The 20,554-nt window shown below is 36.5% G+C and overlaps 1 protein-coding gene across 2 annotated transcripts in view; it reads right to left on the bottom strand.

The window, feature by feature from the left end:
* Positions 1-10,964: 10,964 nt before the first annotated feature.
* Positions 10,965-20,554, bottom strand: part of GPS1 (geranyl diphosphate synthase 1) — a 42,967-nt gene continuing 33,377 nt past the window's right edge. Inside the window, exons 9-13 of one of the 2 annotated variants that reach the window (XR_016109912.1) lie at positions 15,723-15,855; positions 14,331-14,420; positions 12,792-12,993; positions 12,438-12,536; positions 10,965-11,419 (exon numbers count right to left, since the gene is read on the bottom strand). Coding sequence is in view for 1 of the 2 variants with exons in the window: in XM_088978125.1 (XP_088834251.1) it covers positions 11,240-11,419; positions 12,438-12,536; positions 14,331-14,420; positions 15,723-15,855 (502 nt within the window). In the remaining variant the exon portion in view is untranslated. The remainder of the gene's footprint in view (positions 11,420-12,437; positions 12,537-12,791; positions 12,994-14,330; positions 14,421-15,722; positions 15,856-20,554) is intronic. The other variant, XM_088978125.1, reaches the window with a different exon arrangement.

The following is a 20,554-nucleotide window of genomic DNA, read 5'->3' as shown; positions in this document are numbered from 1 at the left end:
TCAAGGAATCCTTTAGAACTATTTACACTTGGCATCATCTAGAAGCACCTTTAGAACATTCTACCTTCTACACTTTTCTAGGGGATGCTCACTCCATAACATACAAGAACACTCTAGAGGAAGTCTAGATTGCTCCCAACCCCTCTAAAGCATTCTACACAAATCCGGATTGTTCCACAAGGTTTTAGAGAGTTCCATCAACATTTAAACCCTTCTAGACACATGAAGAACACTTCAGAACACCCCAAAATGCTCCAAAACTACCCAAAAATGTGCAGAATTGGCTAGAAGCCTCAATAAACATATAGAAAACCTCTAGCCAAGCAACTCATTATGTCACCCTGTGACAATATGCTTTAAAAATTTTTTGTTCATATAAACAAAATTTAGTTTCTACTTTATCAATACTTAATTCTAAAGTTGCAATTACTTTTGAAAATTGAAATTCTAAATATAAGTTGTATTTGTGTTATTGGACATTTTATTGATAAAATTGGCTTTTAAAAAAATTAAGTTTTACTAGGCTTGAATGAGCACATACTGGTCCAACAATTGATGCAAGTATTTTAGATACTTTACATACTTATGGAATTGAAAATGATTTTTTTTCTATTAACTTTGATAATGCTAGTAATAATGATTCAACAATAAGTATTTTAAAATCTCAATTAAAGCCATATTTAAATGATAAATTATTTCATATTAGATGTGTTCAAGATTCTATAAATATTATTTCTCATCATATTTATAAAATTATAAATTGTATTATATATTAGAAGTTTTGGAACAAGAAAATAAGAATTTAAATATTTATGTCAAAATTATGGTTTAAAATATAAATGTTCTGTTTTAGATGTTAATCATAAGTGGAATTCCACATGTTCTATGTTAGAAAGTTGTATTTCATACAAAGACATCCTTACTAATTTTTATAATGAAAAAATGCTACATGATTTTACAATTAAAGATAACTAGGAAATGGCAGTTTGTATAAAAGATTTTTTACAATTTTTTTTATGATACAACTAATGAATTTTTAGGTGTTTATTACCCAACTAGTTGTATTTTAGTAAATCATTTATTTATGATTAGTGAATATTTTGCAAAATATAGAAATAATTGAAATTTTAAAAGTATTATTGAAATAATAGAATTCAAATTTATATATATATATATATTGGAAAAATATTTCTCCTCTATATTGCTTATCTACAACATTAGATCCTAGGATTAGGAAAGATGGTTTAGATGTTTTACTTAAATCTTATTCTGAAAATATGAATACTAGAATTGGAAATAAAAAAAAGAATAAATTAATAATTTATTATTTAAATTTTACAATTTATATAAATATCAATTATTATGGCATAGGAAAACTTGTATAGGTACAACAACTAGAACTTCTACTTCTGAAACATCTACTTCTAGTAGTGGAAGAGAAAAATTTTGGCCTCTAATACATAAAAGGCAAAAATCTGCTACCACTTCATCATCAAGTTCATTTATTGAACCTAATTTTTATTTGCAAGCTAATTTTTCAAATTTAAATGATTCATTCAACTCGAAGGGATTAAAGAATTTTGATATCTTATCCCGATAGAGTGAATATGGAAAAATTGTCTAGTTCTTGCCACCATGGTAGGTAATCTACTAACCCCTCTGATGTTTACAATTCCATAGAGTTCTTATTTTAGTGTAGGTACTATGGTGTTGGACGACAAGAGAAGTTGCATGAATGATGAAAGGCTAGAGATGTGCATATGTTGAAGAATTGGCGGGATGATGAGGATAAATAGCAAGATAAAAGAGGGCATGAAACTTCACCTAATGTTTCACCAAAAGAAAATGATGATTAGTGTCAAGGAGATGGAGGTGGAACTTGAAGAAAAATGATGAATCCAATATTTTTTTTGCATACTCAATAATTGTATAGAATTTTTAAAATTATTGTATTTTTTTTTTCAATTTTATTTAAATCATTTGTTATTTTTTCAATACCACTGTAATTTTTATTTTCAGTTTTATTATACTATTATTATATTTTTTCCATTGTATTGTTCAAATTCAAATGAAATAAACTTTCTAAATTCATTTCAATTTATTGTCTATTTTGTATTTTGTCAAGTATTTTTTTGTTAAATTTTTATTTTTCCAAAAGTTTGTATCACTTAACAAAAAATATAAAAATAGAAATGTCAAAAGAAAAAAAAACAAAACCTAGCTCAACTCAGCCCAAGCCCACGACCTAGCCCATAGCCCTCCTAGCCTAGGCTAGCATGACATGACAAGGCTCAGGCCCTGTGGACTCGTGCAAAGGACCATGTTGGGCCTAACCTCTGAAGTATCCCAAAGGAGGCAAACACGGCCCGCCAAAGCTTGGGTGGCCCACAAAGTTGTGTTGTGCTAGCTTGGCACGACATGATTTACACCTCTAAGGTTGGCCTCTGTGAAAATGTGTTCTTAAAAGGTTCCCTCGAAGAAGAAACCTACATGGATCTCCTTCTTGGACACCCACAAGAGTTTTATAATGGCTTGGTATTTAAATTTAAGAAATCAATATCAAACAATCTCCTCAAGCTTGGTATACCAAACTTAGCTCAACACTTATGACTTTTGGTTTTACAAGAAGTATGGCTGATTCATCTATGTTCATTAAAGGGAGTGGGTCAAAGTCTATTTTTGTTCTAATCTATATTGATAACATAGTTATTACAATCAGTGATATTCATGGTATCTTTGAACTTAAGGAACATCTTAAGGAAATGTTTGATATCAAAGACTTGTGAAAATTAAAGCATTTTTTAGGCATTGAAGTGGCTACTCAAGTAAAGGCTTGCTTCATTTCCAAAGAAAATATGCCCTTGATTTGCTAAAAGAAACAAGAAAATTAGGAGCAAAGTCGGTAGGAACTCCTATAGATTATAAGGGAACATTCAACTTCAATGATAAACCTTTAAATAACAAGGGGAGATTCCCAAGACTTGTAGGATGATTGATCTGTCTAACCATTACAAGACCAGACATCGCCTACACTGACAGCTTTGTTAGTAATAGTAACACATGGAAGCTGTAAACCAAATTTTATGATATATCAAAGAATCACCAGGAATAGGAATTTGGATGATAAAGAATGGACATACAAAAATACAATAATACTCAGATGTGGATTGGGTAGGCTATCAAGTGAAAATGAAGTCCACTATAGGATAGCACACTTGTTGGGGGAAATCTTGTCACATGGAAAAGTAAAATACATAAAATGACGTATCTCATAAGTGCTGAAGTTGAATATAGAGACATGGATTCAATAGCTAGTGAATTAATATGATTGCAATCTCTTGTTAATGATTTAGGGATTGCATCAAAAAGCTTATGAAGGTGTTTTGTGATAATTACGTGGTCATACACATAGACTCTAATCCAGCATTCCATGAAAAATTTAAACACATTGAAGTTGACTTCCATTTCATTTGAATCTGTAGAGAACACTGAAGTGGGCCCCATAGCTATGGTCCCACTATGTTTGTAGGGTAGAAGATATTCTAATCTGCCTAGGGTTAGCTATTGGTCGTTTAGTTGTTTCAGTTGTTATTTATTTCAGTCTTTGTTTTACTCTATTTGTTATGTAAAGACTAAGGGCAGATCTATCCTTTCCATGTAATGAGCATAACCTATAAATATTAATTAAAGTGGCGGCGACAGAACATGAAGCTTCTGCTCCTCCTTTCAACCCTTGTGTTCTACTGCTTCTTCTCCCTCTTTCTCTACTCTCCTCTTTCTTTCTGCTTATCTTCGATCATGAGATTCATTAGGGTTCAAGACTGATAACAGTCCTGAAATTCTAGTTGGTATCAGAGCCAAGTTCTCTCATGTGAGTCTAGTCCAGCCGACCACATGAGAACCATCTAAGGCTGGAAGATTGAGAAAGCAGAGTTCGTTGACTGGTTTTTGGAGATCTCCAGAGGATTAGCAGCTGTTTCAAGAAGTATCACAGTTGCAGCAAGTTGGTGATCAGGAAGAATCAAAGAAGGCTAGGGTTCGGGTAACCTTGGTAGGCAGCGAACTGCATTCTACTGTAAGTTTTTTACTTTCTGAGAGAAGTAACATCAGAAAAGATAGGTTGGACCTATCCAGTAAGGGTGGCCGAACTACTCTAGGGTTTTATCTCTCTATTCTCTAGGGTTTCTCTAGGGTTTTGTCTTATCCCTATGGCAAACCCTAGTATTAGGCCAAAACTTGTGATCTTATTCCTGCAGCAAACCCTAGAATTCTCCTCAACATTGATTAGTTTTAGGGTTTCATATTAACCCTAATACAAACCTTATCCGTAAGGCTCTTAGGACTGATTAAAACCTCGAATTGGCTTCAGCATATCAGATTGACCTTCAAACTGTGTTTCAAACTTCTTTTGGGGTTTCAAACACTTTTGAAGGGGTGAAAACAGTTCAGACTGTTGCTGTTGTGTGTGGTTATTGATTTCAGATCAGTCTTATATATATTTCATGCACATCTATCGTGAGTACAGATTGGTTCTCTACTGATTTTGTGACTGTTGTTGGGACTTCTAGTGCTGGTTTTGATTGTAGTAACCATAATCTTTGATACTTCTGGTTCTTGACTGAAATGGAGCTTAAGAATCAGGTAGAAGGCAGTTTTGGGAACAACAGTTATGGTGGTGGTTCTGAGACAGGTTTTCATATTACAACCGTAAAGTTTGATGGATCAAACTACTTGGAATGAGCCCAATCAGCCATGATGGCTATTGGGGGAAGGGGCAAAGTAGGGTATCTCTTGGGAGATGTAGCAGAACCTTCCAAGGGAGACCCTACGTATACCAAGTGGGTCCAAGAAAACTACTTGGTTATGACATGGCTCTGTAATTCAATGCAGCCCCATATCAACCGAAATTACTTATGGGCAAAGACAGCCAAGGAGATATGGAATGTGATGAAAGAGACTTACTCCCAACCCCTCAATGTTGCCAGAGCATATGAGTTGAAATGTGAGGTGAATGCCCTTAAACAATGATAGAAACCGGTGTCAGTCTATTTCTCTAACTTGCAGTCCATGTGGCATGAGATTGATCACTTAGAGACTCTTGAGTGGGAGAGTCCCAAAAATGCTCAGATACATAGAAAGCACATTGAGACACACAGAGTGTTTGAGTTTCTGGCAAGACTGAATTCAGAATATGATATTGTGAGGCATCAGATCTTGACCAGAGATAGTGTGACCCTCTCTCAGGCATACTCCTTAGTGCATAGTGAAGAGACCAGGAGGAAAGTCATGATGCAACCTCAGCCGCTTACACCTGCCTTGGTAGCTGTCAAACCCAAAACAGAGGGTGATTCAGAGAGGGACAGAAAGAAGGAAGATAAAAGGGATGTGGTGTGTGAGCATTGCAAGATACATCCCATTACATCAGTCATCATCAGCTCAGCCTACCATGCCTCCGCTCCAGGTACTACTGAACCGTGTTGGGTAATAGATTCAGGTGCATCTGACCATATGACCAGCTTGCCCTCTCTGTTTACTACTTATCACTTATCTTCTGGTACGGATAAAGTATATATAGTTGATGGCTCTCTTGTCCCTATTTCTGGCAAGGGTGACATCAAACTGTTAGATACTATATCCTTGTCATCTGTCTTGCATGTTCCTAAACTGGATACTAACCTCCTTTCCATCAGTAGCATTACCAAACATTTGAACCACTCAGTAACTTTCTTTCCTGACCGATGTGTTTTTCAGAACATGGAGACGAAGAAGGTGATTGGGACTGGCTGTGAGACGAATGGGATGTATCTGCTCGGGGAGAGTTCTCGTCGGGAAGAGTCAGTGGATAAGAAGTTACTTGTTTCTCAAGTTGTGAGTCCGGTTATGTTGTGGCATAACCGATTGGGTCATTTATCTTTTCGGTCCTTGAAGAGTCTATTTCCTACTTTGTTTGAGTCTGTTGAGTCATCTCAGTTGAAGTGTGAAAGTTGTGAGTTGGCTAAACATTGTAGAAACTCTTATTCATTGAGTAATAAAATGAGTACTAGTTCTTTTAATATTGTGCATACTAATGTTTGGGGGCCATATCACATTCCTTTTATGGGGGGTACAGGTACTTTTTTCTATTTGTTAATGACCACACTCGTTTTTCATGGGTTTATCTTATGCGATCACGAGATGAGGTGCCTGTCCTGACCCAAAACTTCCACCAAATAATCCTAACACAATTTGATGCCAGGATAGAAGTACTTAGATCTGATAATGCAAAGGAATACTTTGCTAAGCCATTGGCATCGTACCTCCTTAATCATGGGGTTATCCACCAGAGCACGCATCCTCATACACCTCAGTAAAATGGGGCTGCAAAGAGGAAGAATAGGCACATCTTGGAGGTGGCTAGAAGTATTATGTTTACCTCCAATGTCCCTATTCGCTTCTGGGGTGATGCTATCCTTACGGCGGTATATCTTATTAATCGGATTCCTTCTCGGGTTCTTGATATGAAACCCCCTTTTTCCCTTATATACCCCAATGAGTTGTTCACTATTCCCCTCAAAACATTTCGTTGTACCTGTTTTGTTCAGCTTCTTGGTCCCAATCACTCCAAGTTTCAACCCAAGGCCTCCAAATGCATCTTTCTTAGTTATGCACAAACTCAAAAGGGTTATTGTTGTTATGATCCTATCTCAGGGAAGAAGTTTGTATCCATGGATGTCACTTTCTTTGAGGAGACACCCTACTATTCTCGGGTCTCTCCTCAGGGGGAGAGTAGTGAGCGTGGAGATTTGGGTCTTTTTCTTCAGGGGGAGGAGGAGTGCAGTGAGGATAGGGTCAATACCTTTGGGGCTGTTCCCTTACCTATTCCAGTTGATGATGAGGGTTGTAGTAGCGAGGGTGGTCAAAGGGATCGGGAGTTGAGAGTCTATCATAGGCGATGCAGGCAGATTGATCCTGGTCATCAGCAGTCCCAGGGCCCACAGAGACTCCTTCCATTGTTGCTACCTCACCCTCTGCAGATGACCTTGACCTTCCCATTGCCCTCCGTAAAGGAAAACGGCATTGCACCACATCTACACCCCACTGCATCTCCCAGTTTTTGTCCTATGATCACCTATCTCCCTCCTATAGGTCCTATCTCACCTCTGTTGCTGATGTCCCTATTCCGAGAACAGTGCAAGAAGCCCTATCAGTCTCGGAGTGGAGAGGTGCAATGTAAGTTGAAAAGGATGCCCTGTTGAAAAATAATACCTGGGAGCTAGCTGACTTGCCCAAAGGAAAGAAACCAGTTGGATGCAGGTGGGTATTTACTGTGAAGCATAATGCGGATGGTTCCATTGAGAGGTACAAAGCTCGACTAGTTGCAAAGGGGTTCACTCAAACTTATGGTATGGATTACTTGGAGACATTTGCCCCGGTAGCCAAGATGACCACCATTCGGGTTTTATTATCTCTTGCAGCAAGCTACACTTGGCCTTTGTACCAAATAGATGTTAAGAATGCTTTCTTGAACGGGGACTTGCAGGAAGAGGTCTACATGCAGTTGCCTCCTGGATTCTATGATACAGAGGCAGATAAGAAAGTTTGTCGGCTCAATAAGGCTTTGTATGGTTTGAAGCAGTCACCTAGAGATTGGTTCGACAGATTCAGACTAGCCCTTGGGAAGTTCGATTATGTACAGGCCCAGTCAGATCATACATTATTCATCAAGAGGGTGGAGTTGTCACTGACACTACTTGCAGTTTATGTTGATAATATTGTGGTCACAGGAAACGACAACCATGAGATTGAGTCCCTCAAACAGCTTCTTCATCAAGAGTTTGAGGTGAAAGATCTGGGTACACTACGGTATTTTTTGGGTATTGAGGTTGCTAGATCTAAGCAGAGGATCTTTGTCTCTCTGAGGAAATATGTGTTAGATCTCTTGGCTGAAACTGGAAAGCTAGGTGTCAAACCTACAGATACACCTATTGAACAGAACCACAGGATTAATGCAGAGAGTGGGGAGCTGCTTGAAGACAAAGTTATGTTCCAGCGGTTAGTGGGAAAGCTCCTATATCTATGCCTTACCCGACCAGACATCAGTTATGTCGTTAGTGTTATCAGTCAGTACATGCATTCTCCTAGAACCACACACCTTCTAGCAGCAAAAAGAATACTAGCATATTTGAAGAGATGCCCGGGTAGAGGTATACTGTTCAGAACAATGACCATATGAAGGTGGAAGTCTATACAGATGCTGATTGGGCTAGGAGTGTTGATGACAGAAGGTCTACCTCTGGATATTGTGCTTTTGTGGGAGGTAACCTGGTTTCTTGGCGGAGTAAGAAACAAAGTGTTGTCTCTCGATCCAGTGCTGAAGCTGAGTATAGGTCAATGGCTAATGGAGTGGCTGAAATTCTTTGGCTGAGATCACTACTTGAGGAGTTGGGTGTTGAGTATGAGAAGCCCTTGATGTTGTATTGTGATAATCAAGCGGCTATTAATATAGCACACAACCCAGTGCAGCATGACAGGACCAAACATATTGAAGTTGATCGACACTTTGTACGAGAGAGGGTCTCATCACAAGAAGTATGTCTCCCATACATCACCTCCAATATGCAACTGGTAGATATCCTCACTAAAGCTGTATCACGGAAGAAGCTAGAGGCAGATCTATCCAAGTTGGGAATGATAAACATTTATTCCCAACTTGAGGGGGAGTGTAGAGAACACTGAAGTGGGCCCCACAGCTACGATCCCACTGTGTTCATAGGGTAGAAGATATTCTAGTCTGCCTAGGGTTAGCTATTGGTCATTTAGTTGTTTCAGTTGTTATTTATTTCAGTCTTTGTTTTACTCTATTTGTAATGTAAAGACTAAGGGCAGATCTGTCATTTCCATGTAATGAGCATAACCTGTAAATATTAATTAAAGTGGCGGCGGTAGAACATGAAGCTTCTGCTCCTCCTTTCAACCCTTGTGTTCTACTGCTTCTTCTCCCTCTTTCTCTTCTCTCCTCTTTCTTTCTGCTTATCTTCGATCATGAGATTCATTAGGGTTCAAGACTGATAACAGTCCTTAACTTCTAGTTAATGATTTAGGGATTGCATCAAAAAGCTTATGAAGGTGTTTTGTGATAATTAAGTGATCATACACAGACTCTAATCCAGTATTCCATGAAAAATTTAAACACATTGAAGTTGACTTCCATTTCATTTGAATCAAAAGTGGAAAGCAATTTGCAGATATCTTCACTAAAGCTGCTGACAATGGACATTTCCGACAAATTTTATCCAAGTTGGATTCCATAGATATCTCCACCCCTACTCGAGAGGTGGTGTTGAACAGCTGACTTAATTGTCAATATTCACACTCATCTTGTGGGTCAACCTTGTTATTCTTGAAAGTTGAATAATTAATGTACTGTGTAAATATGGTCATGAGGTTTCTTACCTCCCTTGTACTTATTCCCTTTTAAAAGAATGAAGCCATGGTAATCTCCTCTCATGACAGAATTGGGGATTACGTCTCGTGGATTAGGCCCCAGTTTAAATTTCTGTATCCTTTTGGGTGGTTTGTGTGTGTGTTATTTTTGCTACACAAGCTTTATCCTCTACCTTCACAGTGCAAGCCTTCTCGATTATAAAAATATCTTCTATTTCAGAGGTACCTTAAAGTCTAAAAGAGCTTAAACGCATAGTTCATTTTAACTCTCCGTAGACACCCCATCTACAATCTGAAAATCCCAGCCACAAACGTCAAGACAACGGACAAAGGTTGCACACTGTCACCAGACTGCAGAGATGACTCGTAAAAGACCAGGGTCCATGGCTCCTAAAAAAAATTGTGCCTAAATTAGTTCCCTAATCTAATGGACTAAACATTTGCACCCAAATTGGTTTTCTATAATTTAATGGACTAAAATTATGCCCATCAACATATTTGCACATTTAAGGCTTAAGAAAAATTAGCAAACAATTGTGTATATTAAATAAGATAAGATTATTTTACCAAATAAAAAGATAATTAAGAGACCACCTGGACCATCTGGTTGCCTCCCTTAAGTCTTTTAAGCTATCTTTTCCATATATATGGCATTCAGTTGCCAATAGTAAGTAAATCATAAAGTCCCCATCTACTCTCAGGAAAAGATTTAAAAAAACATTCATGATTGTAACAAAATATCAAAAAGTTTTCATGATATTTTAAAATTTTAAATTATAATATATTAATGAAATTGTAAATAATGCATCTACAATGTATCAGAGATAAGGGGATAAATATTCCTCCAATATATCGTAAAGCCCCTTAGCAAAGAAGATTTCAGGGAGATTCACCAAATGTCACTGATATTGCAATGACACCGAAATGACACCGAAACCGGGCCATTCCACCAGGCCTACAGGTTACAGGCACTAGAGTACAGTTCCCATTTAATTGCAAACTTAACTACCTTTAACAGTAGTGTTGGATGGCTGGCTTTTCCAACCACGACAAGTGATACTTCGTTACAATATACCCTGTATCAGATGTATGGTAATGTCGGTATTTAGAACCTTGTCATTGGTAATCTCAGAGCCAAAAAAATAAAAAGTTTTGAACCATCATTCCAGAAAGACTTCCATTTAATTAAATACCCACAGGCACTAGAGTACAACAGAGCTTACTTTTAAAATTGCAGATCACCCTCGACAGTAGTGTACAGGGCAGCCTTTCCAACCGTATCAACAAGTGATATTTACCTCACCAAAAAGTTCTGCCCATGAATGCCAAGAAGTTGGTAGATGATGCTTTTATCCTCACTAAAAAGTGTGCTTAATGAATGCTATTTGTTGAGACAAGACTCAAGAGAGACTCCCTGTGTGGATTATGTCCAACGTTCATCCCAACTTTAATAACCATGAATAGTTACCAAAATAATAACAAAAAATACATGCCAGTCTTAATCGATTTTTCCCATTTTTTAAGATGTTAACTCATGCTACTTGGACAAGTACAATATGTTAACAACTTATATTGGACAACAGAGCATTTCAGCTGTCTTACAGCAAGCGATTTTGGCATTACATGTAAGAAATTGTGTTCCTGGAATAATTATTGAACAAAACAAAAGGAGATGAGGAAAAAAAAAAGCGGGGGGGGGATAACTAATAAGAGAAAAGAATATTGGAGACAAATTGGAGGGCTGGCTTTTACGATGACATTGATAGAAAAAAATTGCCTAAACTTTTTATACGGTCTTCACTTGAGAACGTCATTTTCACTTTGTTCTTGTGATGACTCTGTGAGTGAGGTCTACAAGTGCCCGTCTGGATCTTAGAACATCTTCATCATCACTGTCAGGAAAAGAATCAATTGCTGCTGCAGCAAGGTTGGCATGCTTAGCTGCTAGTTCTCTCGCCCTTTGTATTCCTCGGCTCCTGCCAAGGTAGTCAAGAGCCTGGGATTTTTGTGTGCACATCAGTCTACAAAATCTAGCAACTAATGAAATAAGGGTCGAGGACAAACCAAAAAAGTTCATGCCTAAAAATGAAATAAACAACTCCAGCCCAATCCATGCATTTTCATATGAACCAAAATCAAGATTTCATTACCCTTGGATCAATGTTCACAGCACCTAAGCAATCTAAATTTAGCATGTACATATTTGTCAGATGATTCAACTCACTAAACAAAGCCATATCCCAACAAGGGGGAACCGTGAATTCTGATCTGCCAATCCACTTGATCAAGGGCATAACCCTTAACTGTAAGCCCTCAAATAATTTCTGGCCACCTCTACCCATGGCCTTCATGCAACATCTGGATATAAACTAACACTCAATGGTCTAAAAAAGGTCCTTGATTAAATGAAATGACTAGGTCAAGAACTAGTCACATTCTAGAGTAGTACTCCAAGTACCTATGTAACAGTCCAGTTTGATGACCAAGTGTGCTACATGCCAACCACTATGTTCAAACATAAATGATTTATTGTGCATCAAGCATATGGTTTCTGGCCTCATAACCTGACAGGCAAGTTTCAAAATCAACCTCAAGCAGTGGTTGGTGAAAACAAGATTGGCCTCATTCTAGATTGGCACATATACCCAGACATGTTTAAGCTTGCTAATAGACACTTGCAATATTCACAGGGCTAAATTTCCATTTATATACAATTCCAGTGGATACCTTCATAACCTTGCTGGAAGAGAAAGAAAGTATCATATTAATAGTGCTTTGCAGTAAATACAAATATTTAAGTACAAAGTGACACAAAAATGCACTTATAGAAGTACATACATTCTTACATGCCAGGTTAGCAAGCACATCAAAATGTGCTAGGTTAGCTTAATAATTACTTATGCTGACTAAATGGCTAGACAAAGTGTCCATGATGAATCCAATTTCATGCCACTCCATGCAAAAACAACTTTTTTACCATTCTTCCATATACTGAGACAGAAGTTCAAACTTACAAGGTCAACATCTGAAGGTTTGTCAAAACCCCTATCAACAACTTCCCGTAATTGAGGGAACTCTTCAATGGCAAATAATATTGGAGCTGTTACAATCCCCTACAAAATGAGGAAAAATATTGCAGAAATGAGCTGGTACAATCCATTACATATGTATTTCTTGAATGTACATGATAACAATTTACAGAAAATTGCAACCACAACCACTGTTACCCTGTACAATTATAGAACCAAGTAACCAACTGTAAAAGGAAAATAACATCCAATGCAGTTAAGTTCAATTGTCAGCTAACTTGCAAATTTAAGAGGGAAAAAAGCCAAGCGAACAATGTGCACATAGAAGGAATAGAGTACCTTATCTATATGTGGCATTTAGGAAATAGAAGGTACCAACTGAGTTGCTGGTTAAGTCTCCTCTTGATTATAGTGGAGACCTGGGAAAGAATCCTGCCTTCATCAGGGTAGGGGGTTTTGGACTTTGGGGGAGGGTTGTCCCCAGTTGTGTAGCCCATTGTCTAGCAGAAAACTTGAAAGGAGTAAGGAAGATTTGGCCATCCTGAAAGAAATATTCTGGAAGTGATAATATGGATCTTGAGGGGCTCCACTTCTTATCTATCCATGGATGAATTAAAGAAATAAGGAAAACATAACAATCCAGAAAGAAATATTCTGGAATGAATAAACTTATACATGTGTTTTTTGCAGTACAATGCCTTGCTCAGAAGAAAAAGAAAACGGTGACATAGATCAAGAGGAAATCCACTTTTAGTTTTGGTGGGATTGAGTAATATAACCCTTGAAAGTAACACAGCATTGTTCTTTTCTGCCACATCTAAATTTTTTGAACAGGCAATAGGAATTTCATATGTTGCATATTGCAAGAATATCATGATTTCCCCCTACATTAAGCCCACCTCACATCAGCTCAGCCAAATGGAAAATGTGGACCAGTCAAGTTAGACTATACCTTGGTAGACTAAAGAGAAAAATCTCAGATCACATATTGACCTAAATATTCCAGTCCATTGCCTTTTCATTTACACTGAAATGGTTTGGGTTCTGATAAACAAACCAATACATTGAATTTTGGAAACCAGTCTTGGAGATCAAAACAGAAAACTGTCTGGTTCATGCTTTTCCCGGTCTAATTGAGCAGTTTAACCAACAATGCTCTCAAACATTGAACCAACAGACCGAATAATGAAATCAATTGCATGGTTAGAATTCCAAGGAGAGTATAGACACTTTAGTTTCTCAGCCTACTGCTCAGCAGTAGAGTGACCATATATGCCATATGGCGCACTGATATGTTATCCCTGTAAGGTTCTTTGTGAACATGTTAACCTCAACCCCACCCTCAGGTAAGTAAATAACTTATATGACCTGTGTGAGCATGTTCCCAGTAGCACTGATGCACATGAAGCTTACACAACTCTATATGTCACAAAATCCTCTTCCACTTTCTCCCTCATCTCTAACTTGCACCAGAACTTGTCTTTCACTGGTATATCATGCCCATTCAAATAGAAGAGAATAAGAAGCAAGAAAGCAATATACCCATCCAGAAACAACAAGATAAAACAGTATTCCATATCTTAATATGTAATCTCCAACTCAAAAAGTTCCAAGTTACCTAACCCCCCAACTCCAGCACAAATCTAAAAACATAATTCAGTTCCACTACTTGTGAGAACTTGGAGAAGGCACCAGGAGACTTCAAAAACTAGGTTGGCTTTATAAAGGGTTTTCTACCACCAGTTGGTTTATAAAGGGTTTTCCAGTTTACACCATTGGGGATCCTTAATTATCAAAAGCAACTACCCACTTGCTCAGGCTCCAGCCAACTTCAGGATCTAGAAAATTGAGTTACAACACAGGGAAAGGACAAATTACATGGCGGATGTCAGATAAGGAACCCTTTCCAAGGGAAGCTGATGTGCCCGTGAAGTCAAGGACATCATCAATTAGCTGAAATGCCAGTCCCTGGAAAAAAAGTAACCAATATAGTCAGTCAAAAATATGAAAATAAAATAAACAACAAAGTTATAAAATTACGAACAAAAGAAGAAAATGCATGTGGATGAAATGACACTAAACCACTTCTCTGAAACAGAATTATTTGGCAAAATGATAATGAATAGAATAAAAGGAAAGAGGTTTCTATTTGTGAGTGAAGAGAAAAGTCAACACCATAGATGGCCACACCTTGGATTGATCAAAGTTTTAAGTTCCAAAATTCAAAACAAAAAACTTGGTATAAAAAGGATTTTCTTTTATGTATTTCTTTTCAGATGGTAAAATGAAGAGTAGCACTGTAGCAGTTGTTCAGTATATAACATTTACAAGTCTAGAGCAAGATTAGATGTAGGAGGGCCAGATAATTGTTTCAAAGGTTGAAAAAGGAATTACATTTAAAATGGTTAAGAAAAAAATTGTCATCCACTATAATCTCAATTATGATAATAGACCAATAACAGCTTTGCTGTAGAATAAGTATGGAAGTGCAATAAGTATCATCTCATTTATTCATTTAATATTTTACATCCAACATCACACATTATACATGGCAAACCTTCTTTTTGACATATACTAATTTTGGTATGATCCATTGTATTACTGTCAGTGGTTTGTAATTTCCATACTGATGGATATTTGACCAGTGCAAAGATGTGGATGTTTCACTAATTAAATTGGGATATCTATTAAGTCTAAATATATCAGGGAAAATTACTACAAACATGAAATTTCAAACTTCATGGACTGTTGAAAGTATACTTGCATACTTAAGACTCAAGAAAACCATTTTAATCTAAACATACCTATTAAATCTCTTTTACAACTACATGTTTTGATTAGATTGAGAATCCTCTTTTGTAGTCCTGTAACCTGTATCTTTCTTTTCTTCTTTTTTCAATTATGGTGACATAGTATGTGAAAGTGAATTATATATTCACAATAGTAACCCAATCATCCAATCACAGAATCCCATTTGCCCTTACCAAGAAAAGTTTTTTTTAAACATGATTTTAACAAAGTACTGGAATGTTTCAATGATATCTTAACGTTTATCTTAGATGTATAATTTATAATGAAATTCAAAATATCACTGGTAATATAAACAATGTGTCAAAGATATGACAGAAAAAAAATACTTTGAATACTTTGTATCATCCTGATGACATGAGGAGATTTCACCAAATCTTGCCAACTTAGCAAACCATGGCTTTAACCCAGATTTACTTATAACAAATAACAGAAGAATGAACTTCAAGGACTAAAATCTACCAGATTGCGGCCATACTCATAAGCCATCATAGAGACTTCTGTAGTTTGCCCAGCAAGAAGAGCAATAGCCTTGCAACTGTTTGAAATCAAAGAAGCTGTCTTGTAGTATGTCTTTTGCAAATAATATTCCATGCTGCGACCACAAACCATTTCAAATCAGTAAATGCAAAAGGTTTCCCAATGCAAAGGCAACAGATCAATTACACAACACAAGATTAGTATCATCTCCCCAACCCAGCACCAACCCCACAAGATGAGGGGGGAAAACCCATATCTACTAGCACTTTCACCATGTCAGAAAACACTACATTCCATATTATATGAAGTATGGCCTCATATCATTTGCTGAGATAAAGAAGTAACAAACTTGTGTCTTAGTGGTATGGTGGTTGAGCAAGAAGAATGAACTGGTGAAAATTACATGGAAACAAAGGTGCACAGAAGTTGCAATCATGAATCCTACCATGTCGATTTCAGAAACAATGCACACATTTGATGAAATGCATTAATTAATTTATTCACAGGTTATTTTTACAGATGTAAAAAATTTATACAACATAGTTATGCATGTTTAAAAGAAAGACACAATACAAGTGGATCATAAAATGAGAACTTAAGAACAAAATAAGCAGTAGATAGAAAAATGTTTGCATCAAAATATTTATTTAGTATGTGCAACTAATACCAACATTCTGATTTTACATAATATTTTAGAAAACCTATAGTGAATCACAAAGTCTGGGCATTCCCAGTTCAGTGGCTCAACTATTAATCAAACAGTTTAACTGTGATGTCAGCATGAAACATCATAAACAAATCAACAAAGTAGAGAAAGATAGGGAAGAATAAGAGTTGCTGATTTAATACAAAACTTATTAATTTTACTAATATAAAATATAGATATTTGTAAACTAGAAAACTAAACGACGGGAAAACTGTTTACTAGTCTCAACATTTTGATATTCCAACCAACAGTTGGAATGTAATCTGTGAAAAAAGACAGCTGGAGATTAATTGTGTATCATATTAAAATAGGTTGTATCATACACTAGCATAGGATAGCATGTTGTTCTTGTAAAAAAATTATATTTCTTATTTTCTCTATTTGCTGTTTATCCCTTCTCTTGGGGTGTTTTTGCAATTTTACATAATTGTATGTGTTTTAAAAGCACAAGGCACAAAAAAGGGTGCAGGGGCCAATTTGTACCCGAGGCACAAGGCGCAAGGCGAGGTACACGCCTTTTTGAAGCAAGGTGCAAAAATACAAAAAATAAAAAGAAATTGATAAAAAAATAAAATATATATATATATATATCAAAAAAATTTTAAAAAAAATTGCCAAAAAATAAAAAATATTAAACATAATATTAATAAAAAATATAAACATAAGTTTTAAAATAAATGTTTTAAAAAACCTATTATCTAAAATTAAAATACATAAACATAACATGTAAAGCATATTCAAATGAGAATTTAAAAATAAGACCAAACATACAAAATTTTCAAGCATGTAAAACCCACAATCTCTTTTTTTTCTTAATTGCATTACTTCAAGTAGCTAATGTTATGTAAAACATATTACATTACTGATTCTACGAGCCACCTTTTGTACCACACCCCTCGAGGCAAGCCCAAACAAGTCCATGTTAGGGTCTTAAATTCTTAGTTTTCACACAAAAAGTAATGATTTTATAATTTTAATTGCTTTTTAAGAAGATATTTTAGTAGGATGAATGAATGAACAGCATTAGAAAATAGGGGGCTGAGGCACAAGGCACATCAGGCGCACGCCTAGGTGCACCAGGCATGCGCCTTTTGAAAGGGTTGTGCCTAGGACCTAGCGAGGCACATACCCTAAAATGTGCCTCACATATGCACCTAGGCATGCCTTTTAAATCACTGAATTGCATTAGATATACATAGAGATGTAAACCGAGTCATGCCGCCCACGGCCCAGCCTAATGGTCCACGGGTCGTGCCACGGCCCAACACAATTGTATGGACCAATGGGCCATGCCGGGCTTGGGGTTTCAGGTCAGCAGGTCGAGCCAACCCGGCCCATATATATTTTATATATTATATATATTTATATATAATATTTATATATTTTATATATTTATGTATAATATACAATATATAATATAATATAAATTATAATTATATAATAATATATAGTATATAATATATTAATAAAATAAACACTTTTTCAATTTTTTATACCATCTTATTTAATTATTGTATATATAAGCAATTGTACACATCAAAAATCATTTAAATTAAAATTTTAAGTTTTTTTTCAATTTTTTAAATAAATAACTTTGGCCTAATCCACGACCCGGCCTGGCCCAAGGCTCGGGTTGCAGACCAGCCTAGCCCGACATGGGCCAACACGGTCTCGGGCCGTGGGCCGTGCCGGGCCGACCCCCAAAATATCCCGAGGGAGGCACAGCCTGGGAGAGCCCATAGGCCATGACATGCAGGCCCAACACGGCCCATTTTACACCTCTAGATATACATAAATAATTAATCAGGGTAAGCAGCAGTTTCAACTATGCACATCTATTTGCATTGTTTCTGTTCTCTCTATCTAATTCTTTCTATTCCACTAATACAAATATGATATGGCATTAGAGAAGTCTAGCATTGTCTTATTAGATTGAAGAGAAGAGATCTACAAGCTGGTTTGCTGTTATTTAGTGGAGGTTTTTAAGGTAGGATCCAGTAGGAAATAAGATTTTTCACTGTCACAAGTGAAGCACAAATCATTGGGCTGAAAGCTGTTGGTTATGAGCTTTAACTACTAACTACTAAATAAGTTTTTCACTCCATTGATACTTCTTGATCCTGAGTTGTATTTGACTGAACTGCAAATCCGTGAATAGCCCCGAAAGAGTGTAACAAGGTACCAATGATTGATACAAGTTGATATCAGATCTGGAATCCAATTACACCATCAGTAGTTGAGATGTTTAGGACACCACAAAGGCCAATATCAGGCCTGTTCTGTTCCTCTAATTTGAAATTTATTGGGTGAATATCAGAAAAGTCTAAAATGGTTTCAGTCAAATTTGGTGGGTCAAATTATGGCATGTAGATAATGACCAGAAAAATTACATGTGAAGGTTTCACTTCCAGTTTCTGTGGAAGGTTTATGGGGATAGTTGATGGCACAAATAATAAACCTGCTGAATCCGATCCTAATGCTCTTCAATAATGGAAAGTAAATAATGAAAAAATTGTGTTGTTGATACTTGGTTCGTAGATGCCTCTGCTGGAATTGCCGTGTGAGGGTTTAAGATAGCTAAGGACATAAAGGATTACTTTGACTGTGTGCACCAACAGCCTTACTTCCATGGAAACTTCAAGTACAGTATGATATCTTTCATAGAGATGGTGATTTTGGAAGGAGAAAAGAAGAAGCTGAGTTCACTAAAGAGTTTCTGTTAATAGGGCAAGGAAGGGGTAAATGCAAAATGATGGCCAATGATGAGAAAGGAGATTGGAAAAAGAAATTAGTGGTGGAAACCAATATTAATCTACATGATTAGAGAAAGATAGCAGAAACAGTAATTAGGGGATAGAAGCTTAAGGGTGCTGTTATCATCAATTCTTTTGAAAAAAGAAAGGTGTTGGTTGATTTGTTGAGGATGAGGTGGAAATTGCAACGGTGAATCTTAAGTTCGAGTCTGGCAATGTTTTAATCATTAAAAAACAGTTTCTTGAAAACAACTTTAAATAGGTGTATCGGGAACTGAAAGATACGATACAATATGCCTGACACGGGGTGTATCGAATCAAAATTTTGAACCTAGGTTATATTCAAACATAAATTCAGAGCTATGAAAGAAGAAAACAATTTTATATAAGAATATATATATATATATGAATTACTCTTCGGATAAACATGGACTCAAAAGTAATAAGAGCTTTTTTACAATTTACAAAACCTTGCAGACAAATAATTAGAAAGCACTTAATCAAACCTCAAATGGGTGTTGAAAACTGTATATATATATATATATATATATATATACAACTAAAAAATTCACATAAGTATCAAGAACAGGATTTTAAGTCATTCTTGTGTTGAGAATCCTAGAAATCATGTGCTTGACATAAGCACCTCAAAGTGGTGATATATCTGCATTATACTTTAGGCTTGAACCTCAAGGTTGAGCATCGAAGGCATTTGTTTGGGTGTTTTTTTGTGTGGCCTACAAAAAAAGGAAAAAATGATGTGGAGATGTATTAGAGCAGCCGCCTTGTGGACAATCTAGGAAGAAAGGAATGCAAAGGTATTCAATGAAAAGGAAACAAGCATTCAGGCTGTTGAGGATTGTATCTTGACTAGGAACATTCATTGGTTAAGAACTATGGACTTCTCTCATACATTTTCTTTTTTTTTTTTTTAATCAATAACAATGAAATTTTATTAATGATAGAGAGAATTAGAATTACAAGGGAAGGAGCTAAAAAATCTTAACTGCCAACTACCCAAGGAACATCTTGACCATGCAGCAATTACAAAACAGCCCAAAATATAGTGTTTCTGTTTACCCCTTGCCTAGCTAGACCATCTGCCAATGCATTTGCACTTCCCTTTATCCATGTACAATGAATTTCCATGTCCTTGGTGAGCCACTTGAACTTCCTCTTTTCATTGCTGTATTTCCAAAGCATAGAGATGCCCTCTTTTAACCAATTCACCACAATTTCAGAATCACCTTCTATAATCAACTTTTTAATATTCATTTCCTTGAACTTTTGTATCCCTTCAATAGCTCCTAAAATCTCAGCCCTCAAGGAGTCTCCCACCCCAACCGGACCAAAGT

Source organism: Nelumbo lutea, chromosome 3 (assembly GCF_056320005.1).
Source record: "Nelumbo lutea isolate HS-2025 chromosome 3, American lotus-T2T, whole genome shotgun sequence".
Taxonomy (NCBI): Eukaryota; Viridiplantae; Streptophyta; class Magnoliopsida; order Proteales; family Nelumbonaceae; genus Nelumbo; species Nelumbo lutea.
This window is presented reverse-complemented; position numbering and strand designations above follow the sequence as displayed.